This window comes from Cavia porcellus, unplaced genomic scaffold, assembly GCF_034190915.1.
Source record: "Cavia porcellus strain 051 isolate PalLab524CR breed Dunkin Hartley unplaced genomic scaffold, mCavPor4.1 scaffold_11, whole genome shotgun sequence".
NCBI lineage: Eukaryota > Metazoa > Chordata > Mammalia > Rodentia > Caviidae > Cavia > Cavia porcellus.
Window position 1 is genome coordinate 57,905,830 of NW_026947494.1, and position 12,957 is coordinate 57,918,786.

Here is a 12,957-nt window from a genome sequence, read left to right on the forward strand (position 1 = left end):
TCTCCAGTCAGTAAAACTCAAATTCTTTCCAGAATTGAGGCTGACTGACGCTAAAGCCTCAAGTATGCTAGAACCCAAACTTTAACTCTCACCCAGCACAAGTTAATGCTAGACTTCTCAGGTGATACCAACTTCTAATAGGACAAAGAAGGAACTCGCAGCAATAGCCCCACTGTCTGGTCAGGTCACTTCTCTCCCACGGCACCCCAGGGGAAGCCCTACTGGAAGGGCAGAGAACAGCCCACACGTGGGGTTGAGATCAGCTGAGGAAAGAACAGGAATGTGGCACCCAGTTCAGCAACACGCACTTGAATATGATCAGAAGAGAACAGAAGAAAAGCAACACCTATGGTTAAAACATCTCTAAATCAAGCTGGGCATAGTGGCGCACACCTGTACTCCCAGCATACAGGAGGCTGAAGCAAGAGATAGCTGTGAGTTCAAGACCAGCCTGAACTACATAGTAAGCCCTTGCCTCAAAAAAAATCTCCAAATCCCTTCTTTCAAATTGTAGTTTCTTAAGAAACTGAAGGATGGCACAGCATCTGCCTAGTAAGAGTGAGGTCCTGAGTTTGATTTCCAGTACCAAAAAGAGGAAAAAAAGAAAAGAAAAAAAAAAAAAAAAAAACTAAAGGAAGAGGAAAAGAAATAAGGAATTTAGCCAGGCACATCGTGCAGGCCTATAATTCTAGATAGGAGGCTGAGGCAGCAGAATTACAAACTCTGCAGATCAGCAAAATTAAAAAAAAATTAGGGCCAGGGATGTAGCTCAGTAGGAGAATGTCCCTGGGTTCAATTCCTAGTACAACAAACAACAACAAAAATAGAATTTGCAGTGTGGTTAAGTATCACATAGCTGGGGAGAAGTCATACATCTGATCTTCAAAAGATGATTCTTTAAGTTTCACACAATGAAAATGTTTATCACTACACGGAAGTCCATGTGAAATAAGCCATGAACATGGCTTCAGGGATTCAGTGAAGAAGTTCAACAGAAATACTACCTTTTGAAAAAATTAACTTTTAACCTGATACATAAAAAAATTAAAATTACACATATTTATACAGTACTATAGAATTGTTTCATTCATGATATTTAAATCAAGTTAGATATCTCAACAGTCAAGCTCTGGGATCAACCCTTAGTACCACCAAGAAAAAAAAACATCGTGAGTCCCTCCAGCATCAGCATTCCCACCACCTCTGTAGGATGGCTATCTTTTGCAAAATCTCTGATTAAACCTCCAGGACAGTAAAATCAGTAGAGAGGCTGAAGTTCACTTGAAATGCTGTTATCACTGGAACGGGTTGCCCTTGAGTGGACTTTTATTTAAGGCAGTCGAAACCTTAAGTAAACAAACCCAGCAGCCAGTGATCAAGGCACACCCAGAAACTCTGACTGCACAGTCACAATGGACTGCCCCTTCCCACACACAGCTGGCCTGGCCTGGAGCTACAGCAGGAAAGCAAACACTCCCCACACCTCACACTCTACAGGCAGTGGTGGCGAACCTGTGGCAGGCGTGCAGCACCAGTGTCTTCATTATCACTGAACACTCTAAAAGGTTCACCACCCTGTCACATGGGAACAAAGAAGGAGGATTTAATAAAAGGCAGGGACACTGTAGCCATCATTTTGGTGGCAAAAGCCAAGCCTTTTCTGGTTTCTTTGAGGTGGAGGTACTGAAGACTGAACCTAGTGTCTTGCTTACACTAAGTAAGCATCCTATCACTGATCTATGTCACCACCCCATTTTTATTTATTTTATTTTGAGACAACGTCCCGGGTTGCTCATCCAATTTGTGCCTCCAATTTGTGATCTTCCTGCCTCAGCATCTCAAGTAGCTGAGATTACAGGTATGGGCTCCCATGCCTCGGCCATTCTTACTTTCGTAAGGTAACTTTGGGTTTTTGCTCCTTATATAGTTTCATCTGGGTTTCTAGATGTCCTAAAAAATCAACCATTTAGGATGCTCCACAGAGCTAAGGGAGCTTTCATTAATAACACGTATCTTTGCCCTGTACCTGCCTGGCAGCTGTCCCTCTAGGCCTCCCCATACCCTACTCCCAATGGCCAGAACAAACCTATCCTGGAACCAGTGTCCAGTACTCAACTGACCTTCATGGCAAGAAACCAGTCTGGTCAAAGAAACTGGTAATGGCAGCTTGTGAGGCTGCTTCTAACAGCATCCTAACAGAAACATTCAGTAGCACTCATTTGTAAGTTATTTTTGGAGGAATTGCCTGGGCTTTTCAGCAAATCACAACATAGACAACATAGAGGAAGCCTAGAAAGGTTACCTTACATACCAAAACCAAAGCCAAAACTTCTCATTAAAGAACTCCATCTCATTAAAGTACTCTGTTGGTAACTGAGTGCAGAATTAGTCACCATGGATTGCCAATGTGTCATCCGAGTAACAAAGTTAAAAAGCTGCCAACCACTATGATTCCCAAACATCTCTCGCAACCACGACAACATGGACAACAGTGCTTCCTCCAAGATGATAAGCAGAAAAATCAAGAGTGGGAGAAAGCAGTTGTTTTATTTCGCAAAGTCTAACCTCTTTCTGCATGATTCCCTAGAAGCCTTTCTTTTCAAAGTTCAGATTTACTCTTTTTAAAAGGCAACCTAGCTGGATGTGGTGGTGCATGCCGGTAATCCCAGCACACACAAAGCTGAGACAGGAGGACTGCTCTAAGTTTGACACCATCCTGGGCCACATAGTGAGTTGAAGGATAGCGAGATCCTATCTCCAGAAAGAAGGAAGGAAGGAAGGAAGGAAGGAAGAGAGAGAGGGAGGGAGGGAGGGAGGGAGGGAGGGAAGGTAAGAGGAGAAAGAGAGACACAGAGAGAGAGATGGAGGGAGGGAGGGAGGGAGGGAGGGAGAGAGAGAGAGAGAGAAGGAAGGAAGGAAGGAGGGAGGGAGGGAGACAGAGAGGGAGTGAGTGCCAGCCAGCTGTTGCCTTCTATCCTATCCTCTTAGAATTCATTGTAAAAGGCAAAACAACTTTTGCAACATACACAGTCATTAATTGTGAGTACAAAGTAACAAAGCAACAACAACTGAGATACAGGAATCCAGGAATTTCATGAAAAACTGAAAGCTTTTTTAATACTTACCCACTCTTCAACATTGGGGGGCTGCTCATCATAAATGCGTTCCTTATCCCACAAAATATTAGACTTATCATACCGGTCCATTTTTCTTCGTGTTTTCACAGCAAAGAAAATTATTAAAGCAAAAGCTAACATAATCAGGAACCCCAGTACAATGGCAATAGCCTAAAAAATTAAAGACATTGGCATAATTAATTTTAATTGCTTACTTCACTGCAATCTACCCTCTACAAGTTAAAATCCTTATCCATCTAAGGAGCCATTAAGTATCTGTGGTTTATGTGATATAGAACTGAAACAAATGGTAGCATTTTAGACATACCAGAAAATCTAACCTATACTAACTGAGCAAAGGCCAGCAAAGCACATATACTTGCACAAGAGCGTACATAAGCACGCACACAATCCTTAATTTAATCCTTAGATTATGCTTAAAGCTAAGTACTATCATCACTCCATTTTACAGCTTACAAAACTTTCTGAAGCTAGTTCATGCAGGGGCCCCACTTTTACGAACAGATGAAACACCCCGTAGGTTCAATCAACAGCATACTTCTAAAGGGTTTTAAAAAAATGCTAATCTCAGAATTACCTTTAAATTCCCAAGCATGTTTATAATCTTGTTCAAAACACATGCTTGGCAAACCTTTTTACACTCAATGTAAATTTCATACAAGATCTGTCTTTCCATAAATGATAAAGGCACAAATCTAACCAAGCTGTGAATTATAACCAATGAATAACCCTTTGGTCTACCAGGCTTCTGTTTTCAGTCTTCTGTAAGATAGGGCATATGCCAAGGAAACTCACAACCATGGATGGTTTTTGCAGCATCTGCTAAGTGTATTAAGTGTACACTGGCCTGGGACGGTTTTAAAATTGAGGCAGATACCAGGTAGGTCTGGATATTTGCAAACATTAACTAGGGGCTCTCTTTCCAGCTACCCACAGTGACATCCTTTCTCAAAGAGTGTATGTTTTGAGGAGCCAGAAGATTAGGAGGGATAAGGGTTTGGTAAGATAGAAGTATCAATTCTTAGCCCTATTCACCACAGAAATGTCTGAAATGCAGCAACACACATTCTGAAAGGTCTACCCGCAGGGAAAACAGTCGTTGAAATAAACACAGACAGTTACAGGAGAAAGTCTAACCCCAAAAGAGTGACTCAGTCAGGTAAAACAATGTGAATTCCTGAGTCAAAAGAGAGAGAGAGAGATTAGTAACTCAGAAACTTTCAGGTGTTAATGTAATTAGGTGACTCACGGTTGCTAAAGGCAAGGTTCTTAACTCTACCTGCACATCTGAATCCCTGGATAGCTTTTAAAAATTCAGACACTCTGAAAACTACAAAACACTTCTGAAAGAAACTGAAGACCTACACAAATGGAGAGACATCCTGTGCTCATGGAATAGAAGATTTGTGAAGATGTCACTATGCCCCCAAATTAGTCTAGAGTCCATGTAACTCTTCAAAATCTTAGGGGGCTTTTTTGCAGAAATACACTGGCCCCAAAAATTCATATTGGAAATAAGGAAACCAAAAATCTAGCCAAACCACCCTACCACTTCATGATGTTAAAACTTCCTACAAAGTTAGTCAGCAAGACTATGTGCATAAAGATAGAAACATAGACTAAAGGAATTGATTGAGAGTCCAGAAATAAATGCTCACATTTATGGTCAATTTTTTTAAGAGGTAGAGGTGCTGAGGAATCAAACCCAGGAACTTGTACACACCAGGTAAGTGCTATTATAAGTCATATCCCCAGCCCACAAGGGGTTTTGTTTTGAGACAGTCTTGGTATACAATCTAGGTCACACCTGAACTCACTATGTAACTCTCAAGCTGACGTCAAATTTATGAGTCTCCTACTATAACCTGTCAAGCACTAGGATTACAGTTTGCATTCTTTTTTTTTTTTTTTTTTTTTTTTCTCGGTACCAGGGATCCAGCTCATGACCGCCTGCTTGCAAGGCAGGTGCTTATGCGGCTGAGCTAAATCCCCAGCCCTACAGTGTGTATTCTGACAATGGTATAAAGAATGTTTAATGCAGAAATAGTCCTTTCAACAAATACTATGACAACTACATAGTCACATGCAAAGAATTTTGGACTGGGGCTGGGGATTTAGCTCAGCGGCATAAGCACCTGCCTTGCAAGCAGGCAGTCGTGAGTTCAATCCCCGGTACCAGTAAAAACAAAAAAGACAAAAAAAAAGAATTTTGGACTTCATCACATCACTACCAAAAAATTAACTCAAAATACATCAGAAGTGTGGGGGCTGGGGGTTTAGCTCAGCGGCATAAGCACCTGCCTTGCAAGCAGGCGGTCGTGAGTTCGATCCCCGGTACCGATAAAAATGAAAAAGACAAAAAAAAAAAAAAAAAAATCAGAAGTGTGGTAACACACAACTGTTGCTGTAGCATCTGGAGGGCTGAGGGAAAGGATCTCAAGCTTGAGGCCAGCATGGACCACAGAGCAAGACCCAACCTCAAAAGAGTTGGATGGGGTGTGGTGGCACACACTTGTAATCCCAGCACTTGGGAGGCTGAGGCAGGTGCATTGCCACATGTTCAAGGCCAGCCTGAACTACACTGTAAGACCTTGGCTAAAAAAAAATAAAGAAGTAAAAGAAATAAAGCCAAGTGTGATGGTACTCTAGGAGGCTAAGGCAAAAGCACTGCAAGTTCAAGCCTAACACAGGCAACTTAGCAAGGCCTTGTCACAAAAAAAATAAAACAAAAAGACCCAAAGGCTAAGGGTGTTGCTTACTGCAGAGCTGGGTTCAATATTCAGTTCCACAGGGAAGGAAGGAAGGAAGGTCAGTCAGTCAGTAGCCTAACTGTAAGAGCTAAAATTATACAACTCTTAGTAAAAACACAGAAGCCAGGGATGGTGGTGTACAGCTGTGATCCCAACACTCAGAAGGCTGAGGCAAGAGGATCATCATAAGTTCAAAACCAGGTTAGACAACACAGTGAGGCTCTCTCTCAAACAAAAAAAAAGAAAAGAAACAGAAAACTTTGTGCCTTTGAGTTAGCCAAAGCATTCTTAGATATAATTTCAAAGTACAAACAAAAAAAAAAATACTAGATAAACTTCATCAACCTCAAACCTTTTGTGCAAAAGAGCTTATCTCCAGATATACAAAGAATTAAAAATAGTCTCATTTAAATAAAACTGAATAAAGAAATGGCCACTTCAGCAATGATGATACAGAGATGGCCAATAAGTACACGAAAATGCTGAGTACGTGCATGATCAACAGTACTATCTACTAAGGATATGGAAATCAAAATTACAGTGAAGTCCTGGGCTCAATCCCCAGCACTAGGGGGTCAAAATACAATAAAGTAGTACTTGACACCCTTAGCAAAGCAGAATCAGACAAACTGAGTAACAAATGCTGGTGAGAAATATAGATACTGGAATTTGCATACTTCTCTGCTGAAAATTTTAAATGTGCAATCTTTTTAGAAAAGTCTGACAGCCAAGGGTTTAGCTCAGTTGCATACGTGCCTGCCTGGCAAATGCAAGGTTATGAGTTTGATCTCCAGTACAAAAAAAAAAAATCCGGTAATTCTTTAAAAGGTTAAACAAATAAAGCACAATGACAATTTAGGGAGGTCTAGTCTCAAAAAAAATAAGGCTGGGGATGTAGCTCAGTGCACAGGTCCTGGGTTCAATCCCCAGTACCACCTTCCCCCCAAAAGAAAACCTGAACTTCAATGTTTACAACAACTTGTATGTACTTCAATGTTCACAACAACTTGTATGTACAGCAGTGATCATTACATTATTCCTTTCTTTCTTTTCTTCTTTTTTTTTTTTTTTTTGGTCTTTTTGAGACAAGGTCTCACTACAGAGCTCAGGCTGGCCTTGGGCTCACTTTGTAGTCCAGGCTGCTCTTGAACACGCAAACAATTCTCCTGCTTCACTCAGCCTCCCAAGTGCTGGGATTATAGGAGGGTGCCACCATGCCTGACTAATTACATTATTTCTAATGGTCATACAGAATCAGCTCCAATGTTCAGCCACTGATAAATCAATAAAATTTGGCATACACATTCACTGGAAGATAATCATAAAAAGAAAAAAAGGACTCAGACAAGCTAAAACATAGATAAACCTTAAAAACATTATGGTAAGCAAAAAAAGCCAATCATATAAGACCACATATTCTGAGATTACAATAAAATACCCGAGGACGTAAATCCAGAGAGGTAGGATTAGTGGTTGCCTAGGGAAGGTTAGGAAAATGGCTACATTCTACAACTATCTGTGATGATATTTGTACAATTCTGTGAACGTATGACAGATCTGAGCTGTTCTTTAAAGGATTCTACGGTACTTTAATGATTTTTTTTTTTTTTGTCTTTTTCCTTTTTATCGGTACCAGGGATCGAACTCACAACTGCCTGCTTGCAAGGCAGGCGCTTATGCCGCTGAGCTAAATCCCCAGCCCCCCTTTAATGATATCTTAATAGCGATACACAGTGCTTCCCTGAGATTCCAATATAACTAGAAATAGTTTTTTGGTTTTTGTTTTTTTTTTTGTACCAGGGATTGAATTTACAGCCTTGCGCTTGCCTGGCAGGTGCTGAGCCACTGAGCTATATATACCTGACTAGAAATGGGCTCTTGGCATCAAATTTTTTTAGGTCTTTTTTGTTGTTGTTAAAGTATCAATATTTTCAAATTATTCTTAGAGTAACTCTGTTATGTATCTCACACTGATAGCTTCTGACATAAGGAGAGGGGAATGAAATAAAAAAACAAACACTACTCATACCTCCTGGGGATCCACCACACAGTAGTGATACAAATACTGGTCCACGTAGATGCTACTACCTGCAGCTGTGTAGAACTGGCTACAGAGGGTATATATCGGTGAGCCATATATAGATCCAGATGCCTGGGCAGTGGGGTTGACACCCATTATATAGACAATGGTGGCAATAAACACCATGATGCCCAAAATGGCACTCAATATTATTACAGTCAAGTAGTATCTCCTTGTTCTGGACAATTCAGATCTTATAACACTGGTAATAAATATCACCAGTGAAGCAATGAAACAAAAGGCAGCCATGGCCAACAGGAAGCCTTTGGCCGCTCTTGGATCAGTGTAGCCTGCTCCATAGCCATAACCGTAGCCATAACCATAGCCATAGCCATAGCCATAGCTACTTCCTCCGTAAGGGTAGCCCACACCACTTCCCAGAAGGCCAGTTCCATAGCCTCTGTCCCAGGCAAGCGTGGAGGCAACACAGGCAAACACAGAAATGCACATCACAATAATGAGCATAGCCAGGATCCGAATCACTCCTGGGGGAGAGGTCCATTTGTAGAAATGAAGGATTTCATCTTCTGGGTAAAAGGAATATGCTGGCTGAGACAGCATCGGTCGAACATGCATTTCTCCACCATATATGTCATTGCTTGGTGCGTAATGATTTGGTTTGCTGAAATGCACATCAAAACAAGTTAAAGTTAGCACTTTTAAGTGACAGGCAGAAAGAACATATAAAGTTCTTGTAATCATTCAAACAAACCATAACAAAACTATTATTACTGCCACTGGCAGTAAAAGTATCCTCACACTGTACAATAAGGAAAATCTGCAGTGGAATCATCCAAAGAGCTTGTTAAAGGGTGGGCTCAGCAAGGCTAAGACAAAACATGTTTCCAGTTAACAAAGATGCTGCTCTGCTTGCAAATGCATCGTGAGAATGACAGTTCTAGTGTACTATGGAACACAGGTTCTCAGAATTTGCTCCATAGTAGACACCTGGAAAAGTATAAAACTCTGGGAATGGGACTGAGTATGTAGCACAGTGGTCGAATGCTTGCCTAGCAAGTGCAAGGGTCAACGTTCTATCTCCAGTACAGAAAAAAAACAAAAACCTTCAGATGTTGTACACTTTATCAGTTAAATCAAAATCCCTTAAGATTTTTGATGATACAGATGAGATCTCTGGTGTCAACCCTTTTGCTTCTGTGACACAAGATAGATGCATTCAGATTTAACACTTACAACTGGCCTCCAGGGTCATACACAATCCCTGACAGCCTCCTACTGAAGAGGCACCTTCATTAACTTATTCTTGTGACATCTATTTACTGCAGTTACCGAGATGACTCATACTGGGAAATGGGGATAACAAAAAACCACCATAATCCCACTGCACAGTTTAATCTGTCCAGGGAGTAACATACTAAGAAAAAAAGTACCTTTTTACATCTTATAAAGCCAAATTATTTTCTGTATTTTTAAAGTCTTCCCCCAACCCCATACAGGGACTTTGTTCTAGGCTATGTCCCCAGCCTCTTTTATTTATTACTTTGAGACAGGGTCTTGCTGAATTGTACAGGCTAGTTCAGATTCTCAATTCTCCTGTCTCCACTTCTCAGAGCGTGTATACCACAATGACAGGCTAGGTGTTCTGTTGTTTTGTGACCTAAGTAATGACTGTATGGATGTCTGCTTTTAATTCATCAATCATTATTTGTGTCTTTTTCTACATATGCATTATGGTTCATGCTTTTTTTAACAAAGGTAACGCACAATAAAATTGTTAGGTTAATGGAGCACTACTAAATTAAGATGTTCTCCAGTTCCCCCTCCACCCACCCCAGCCAGTGGTCCTGGGGATTAATCCGATCCACACATGCTAGGCCAATTCTCTACCACTGAGCTAATCCTGGCCTCTCCAACATATTTTAAGGACCACACTATCATAAACTGTGTCCCTATCATGTTCAGGCAATAACTGAGGAGGCTACATAACTGGAAGACAGGCCACAAGTATAACTGAAATATATATTTGATTTTAATTCCTGTAACCTGTCACACAACTGAAATCCTAGGATTTTCCAAGGGCTACACAACTTTTTGTATGCTAATGAGCTGGACACCAACCCCAAAGCTTCAGGACGGGGGTTGCTCAGTTAAGAGTAAATCATGGTTTTCTGGGCCCTAATTTCAGGGAGTGGACAGGGGCTAATGGTTAAGTCAATCACCAATGGCCAATGATTTAATCAGTTACATCCACATAATGAAGTTTCCATAAAAGCCAGCAAAGCACTGGGTTCACAAGACTGAACAAACTGGGTTCACAAACAGCTGACCAGGTGGAGCTTCCTGGAGAGCTGCTCACCCACAGGGCATGGCAGTGCCACGCCTCTCTCCACACCTGTACCTCTTTTATCTAATATTCACTGGTAAATGTCAATATTGTCAGTGGGTCCCTTGGTTCTGTGAGCTGCTCTACCCACTTAACACCAACAAAAGGTTATATGAATCCCAATTTACAGCCAAAAAAGCTCAGGCAAAACCTGTGCTTGTAAACTGGTATCCAAAGTGGAGGACAGTACTTTGGGACTGGCCTCCACTGAGATCCCCAGTCCCCCCAAATAGAGGGCCAGGGCCAAGCTGGAGGACAGCCTGGCTGAGTCCACTGGGAGCTGAGCATGCACAGCCAGTGAGGAGAAATCCCCATGTATCTGTGGTGACCAGGGGCCACAGAGCCATTCTCTACCAACTGTGTGGTAAGAATACAGTAAGAGAAATTTAGTTTTTTCCCTGTATTAAATCCTGACAATTACTCAAGTTAAAGTTACAAGCTATTTAAAAGAAATCCAAATCAATGTTTGACAAGCATAAAATTTAAGAATTCACCAATACACTCCCAAGTACCCTTTTAAAGTTAACAATATGGAAAACATTCTGCTAAGTGAAGAAGCCAGTTACAAAAGGCCACTTATTATACAACTCCATTTGTGTGAAATACCTAGAACAGAGAAATGCAGAGACAAAGAGTAGACTGGTGGCTGTTTACAAGTGGAAGACTTGGAAGTGACTGCTAGGGGTGAGAGTGATTAATGAAAGTATTCTAAAATTAATTGTATTAAGCCAGGTGTGGTGGTACAGGCCTGTAATCTCAGCACTTGGGAGGCTGAGGCACAACTGCCATGAGTTTGAGGCCAGATCGGGCTACATAGTTCAAGGCCAGCCTGCACTACATAGCAAGACCTTATCTCAAAACAAAACAAAACACCCAACTAAATTAAATTAATTGATGTTGTATAAGACTGTGAATACAAAAAAAAAAGACTATGAATATACTAAAAGCCAGTAGACCGGCATAGTGGTACATTCCTGTGATCCCAACACTCAGGAGGCTGAGGCAGGAAGACTGCTGGGAGCTTTTAGGCCAGCCTGGGTTACACAGTGAGTTCAAGGCCAGCCTGAATTACAGGGCAAAATCCTGTGTAAAAAAACAATACAAAACAAAACCCAAAACCAAAAAAAAAAAAAAAAAAAGCCAGTGAACTATTAATTCTAAATGAATAAATTGCATGGCATATGAACTACATCTCAATTAAGCTGTCAATATTTAACAGTATGTCAACAACAGAAATCTAAAAAGCATGACTACTGAATTTTCATACCTAATATGTGAAAAACAAAAGGAATATACACACAATTATACAACTAGACAGTCTCTAGAGGGAAAGATGAGAAATGGGAGACAGAAGTTGCCTCGGCCTAGTTAAGTATAACAAGGAAACTCACTTTTTACTATACAGTCTTTGGTACAATTCAAATTTACAAGTGCACAGATTGACACTAAACAGATGAGTTTCAAATGCACATTTTTTTTACATACATCTTATTTAAAAAGAAAATAACTAAAGAATTATTTACTTACAATTCATCAGGTCTATACGGAGGAGGACTTTCAAATGGCCTCGATGACATGATGTTGTCACTGGTCACCTGATCTTTAAGATGAGCAATGTCTTGGTAGCTTCCAAATAAGCTAATCAAGCAACAAAAGTAGGGCAATGCATTACTACTGAGGTCAGAGCTGTCCTGTATTACTACGGTGACTAAATGCTCCATTCATCAGTATCAGCTCACGCCAGCCACTGCTCTTGCCCTCTCCACGAATGGTTTTACCTGCTAGACATTAATTCCTTGAGAAGAGAGCACAGGAATCATTTGGCCTCACAGTCCTCCTAGCACACCCAGTACACTGGTATATTTTCAAAGGCTTAAAAATGTTATCCATTTAAAATAATAGTGAACCCACCTGTCCCAACACTCGAGAGGCTGAGCCAATTGCTGGGAGTTCAAGACCAGCCTGGGCTACATAGTGAGTTCAAAGCCAGTCTGAAGACCCTGTCACATAGAGAAAGTCTGTCACAAAGTAACAACAAGTAGCCATAAAATGAAATTAAAAAATAAAATAATGGCTGGGCATGGTGGCACACACCTATAATCCTAGCACTTGGGAGGCTGAGGCAGGAGGATCACTGTAAGCTCAAAACCAGCCTGGGCTACAAAGTGAGCCCAAGGCAAGCCTGAACTGCATAGTGAAACCCTATCTCAAAAAGACCAAATTAAATAATAAAGTAAAATAAAAATAAAATAAATAAAATTAACCCATTATATGTTAGCAAAAATAACATTTATGAGAAATAATTACATTTTCTACAATAAGAATTCATAAGAACAGTAACATTTAAAACTTTTTTTTATATCTCTGTAATGTCTGACTATAGAAGATAACTGGATCCTCACATCACTTCTGCATTTGGGCTGTGTAGATAAAGAATATTCAGCTTCCCCCAGAAAAAGCAAGAATATTTGAGCAGACCAGATTATTGGGAACATACAGCCTTGTTATTACAGCAAAGCTTCAATTGTAGTTTTTTAAAAGGTTAGTTGCAATACGAAACCTAAAACTGAAAAGATGATCTTTTCACTTACATATATTTTTTTCTTACTTTTCTTGCTTTTTTTTTTCTTTGAGAGAAGGTCTTGT

At 40.6% G+C, this 12,957-nt stretch overlaps 1 protein-coding gene across 11 annotated transcripts in view; it reads right to left on the reverse strand.

The window, feature by feature from the left end:
• Ocln (occludin) overlaps nt 1-12,957 on the reverse strand; it is a 78,160-nt gene that overhangs the window by 41,168 nt on the left and 24,035 nt on the right. For 7 of the 11 annotated variants that reach the window (XM_063257866.1, XM_013146437.3, XM_013146446.3 and 4 more), the window contains exons 2-4: nt 11,839-11,949; nt 7,917-8,589; nt 3,126-3,287 (exon numbers count right to left, since the gene is read on the reverse strand). In XM_063257866.1, coding sequence (XP_063113936.1) covers nt 3,126-3,287; nt 7,917-8,589; nt 11,839-11,949 — 946 coding nt within the window. Of the gene's footprint in view, nt 1-3,125; nt 3,288-7,916; nt 8,590-11,838; nt 11,950-12,222; nt 12,312-12,957 lie in introns of those variants that run through there. The other 4 variants (XM_063257862.1, XM_063257863.1, NM_001199716.1 and 1 more) reach the window with 3 other exon arrangements.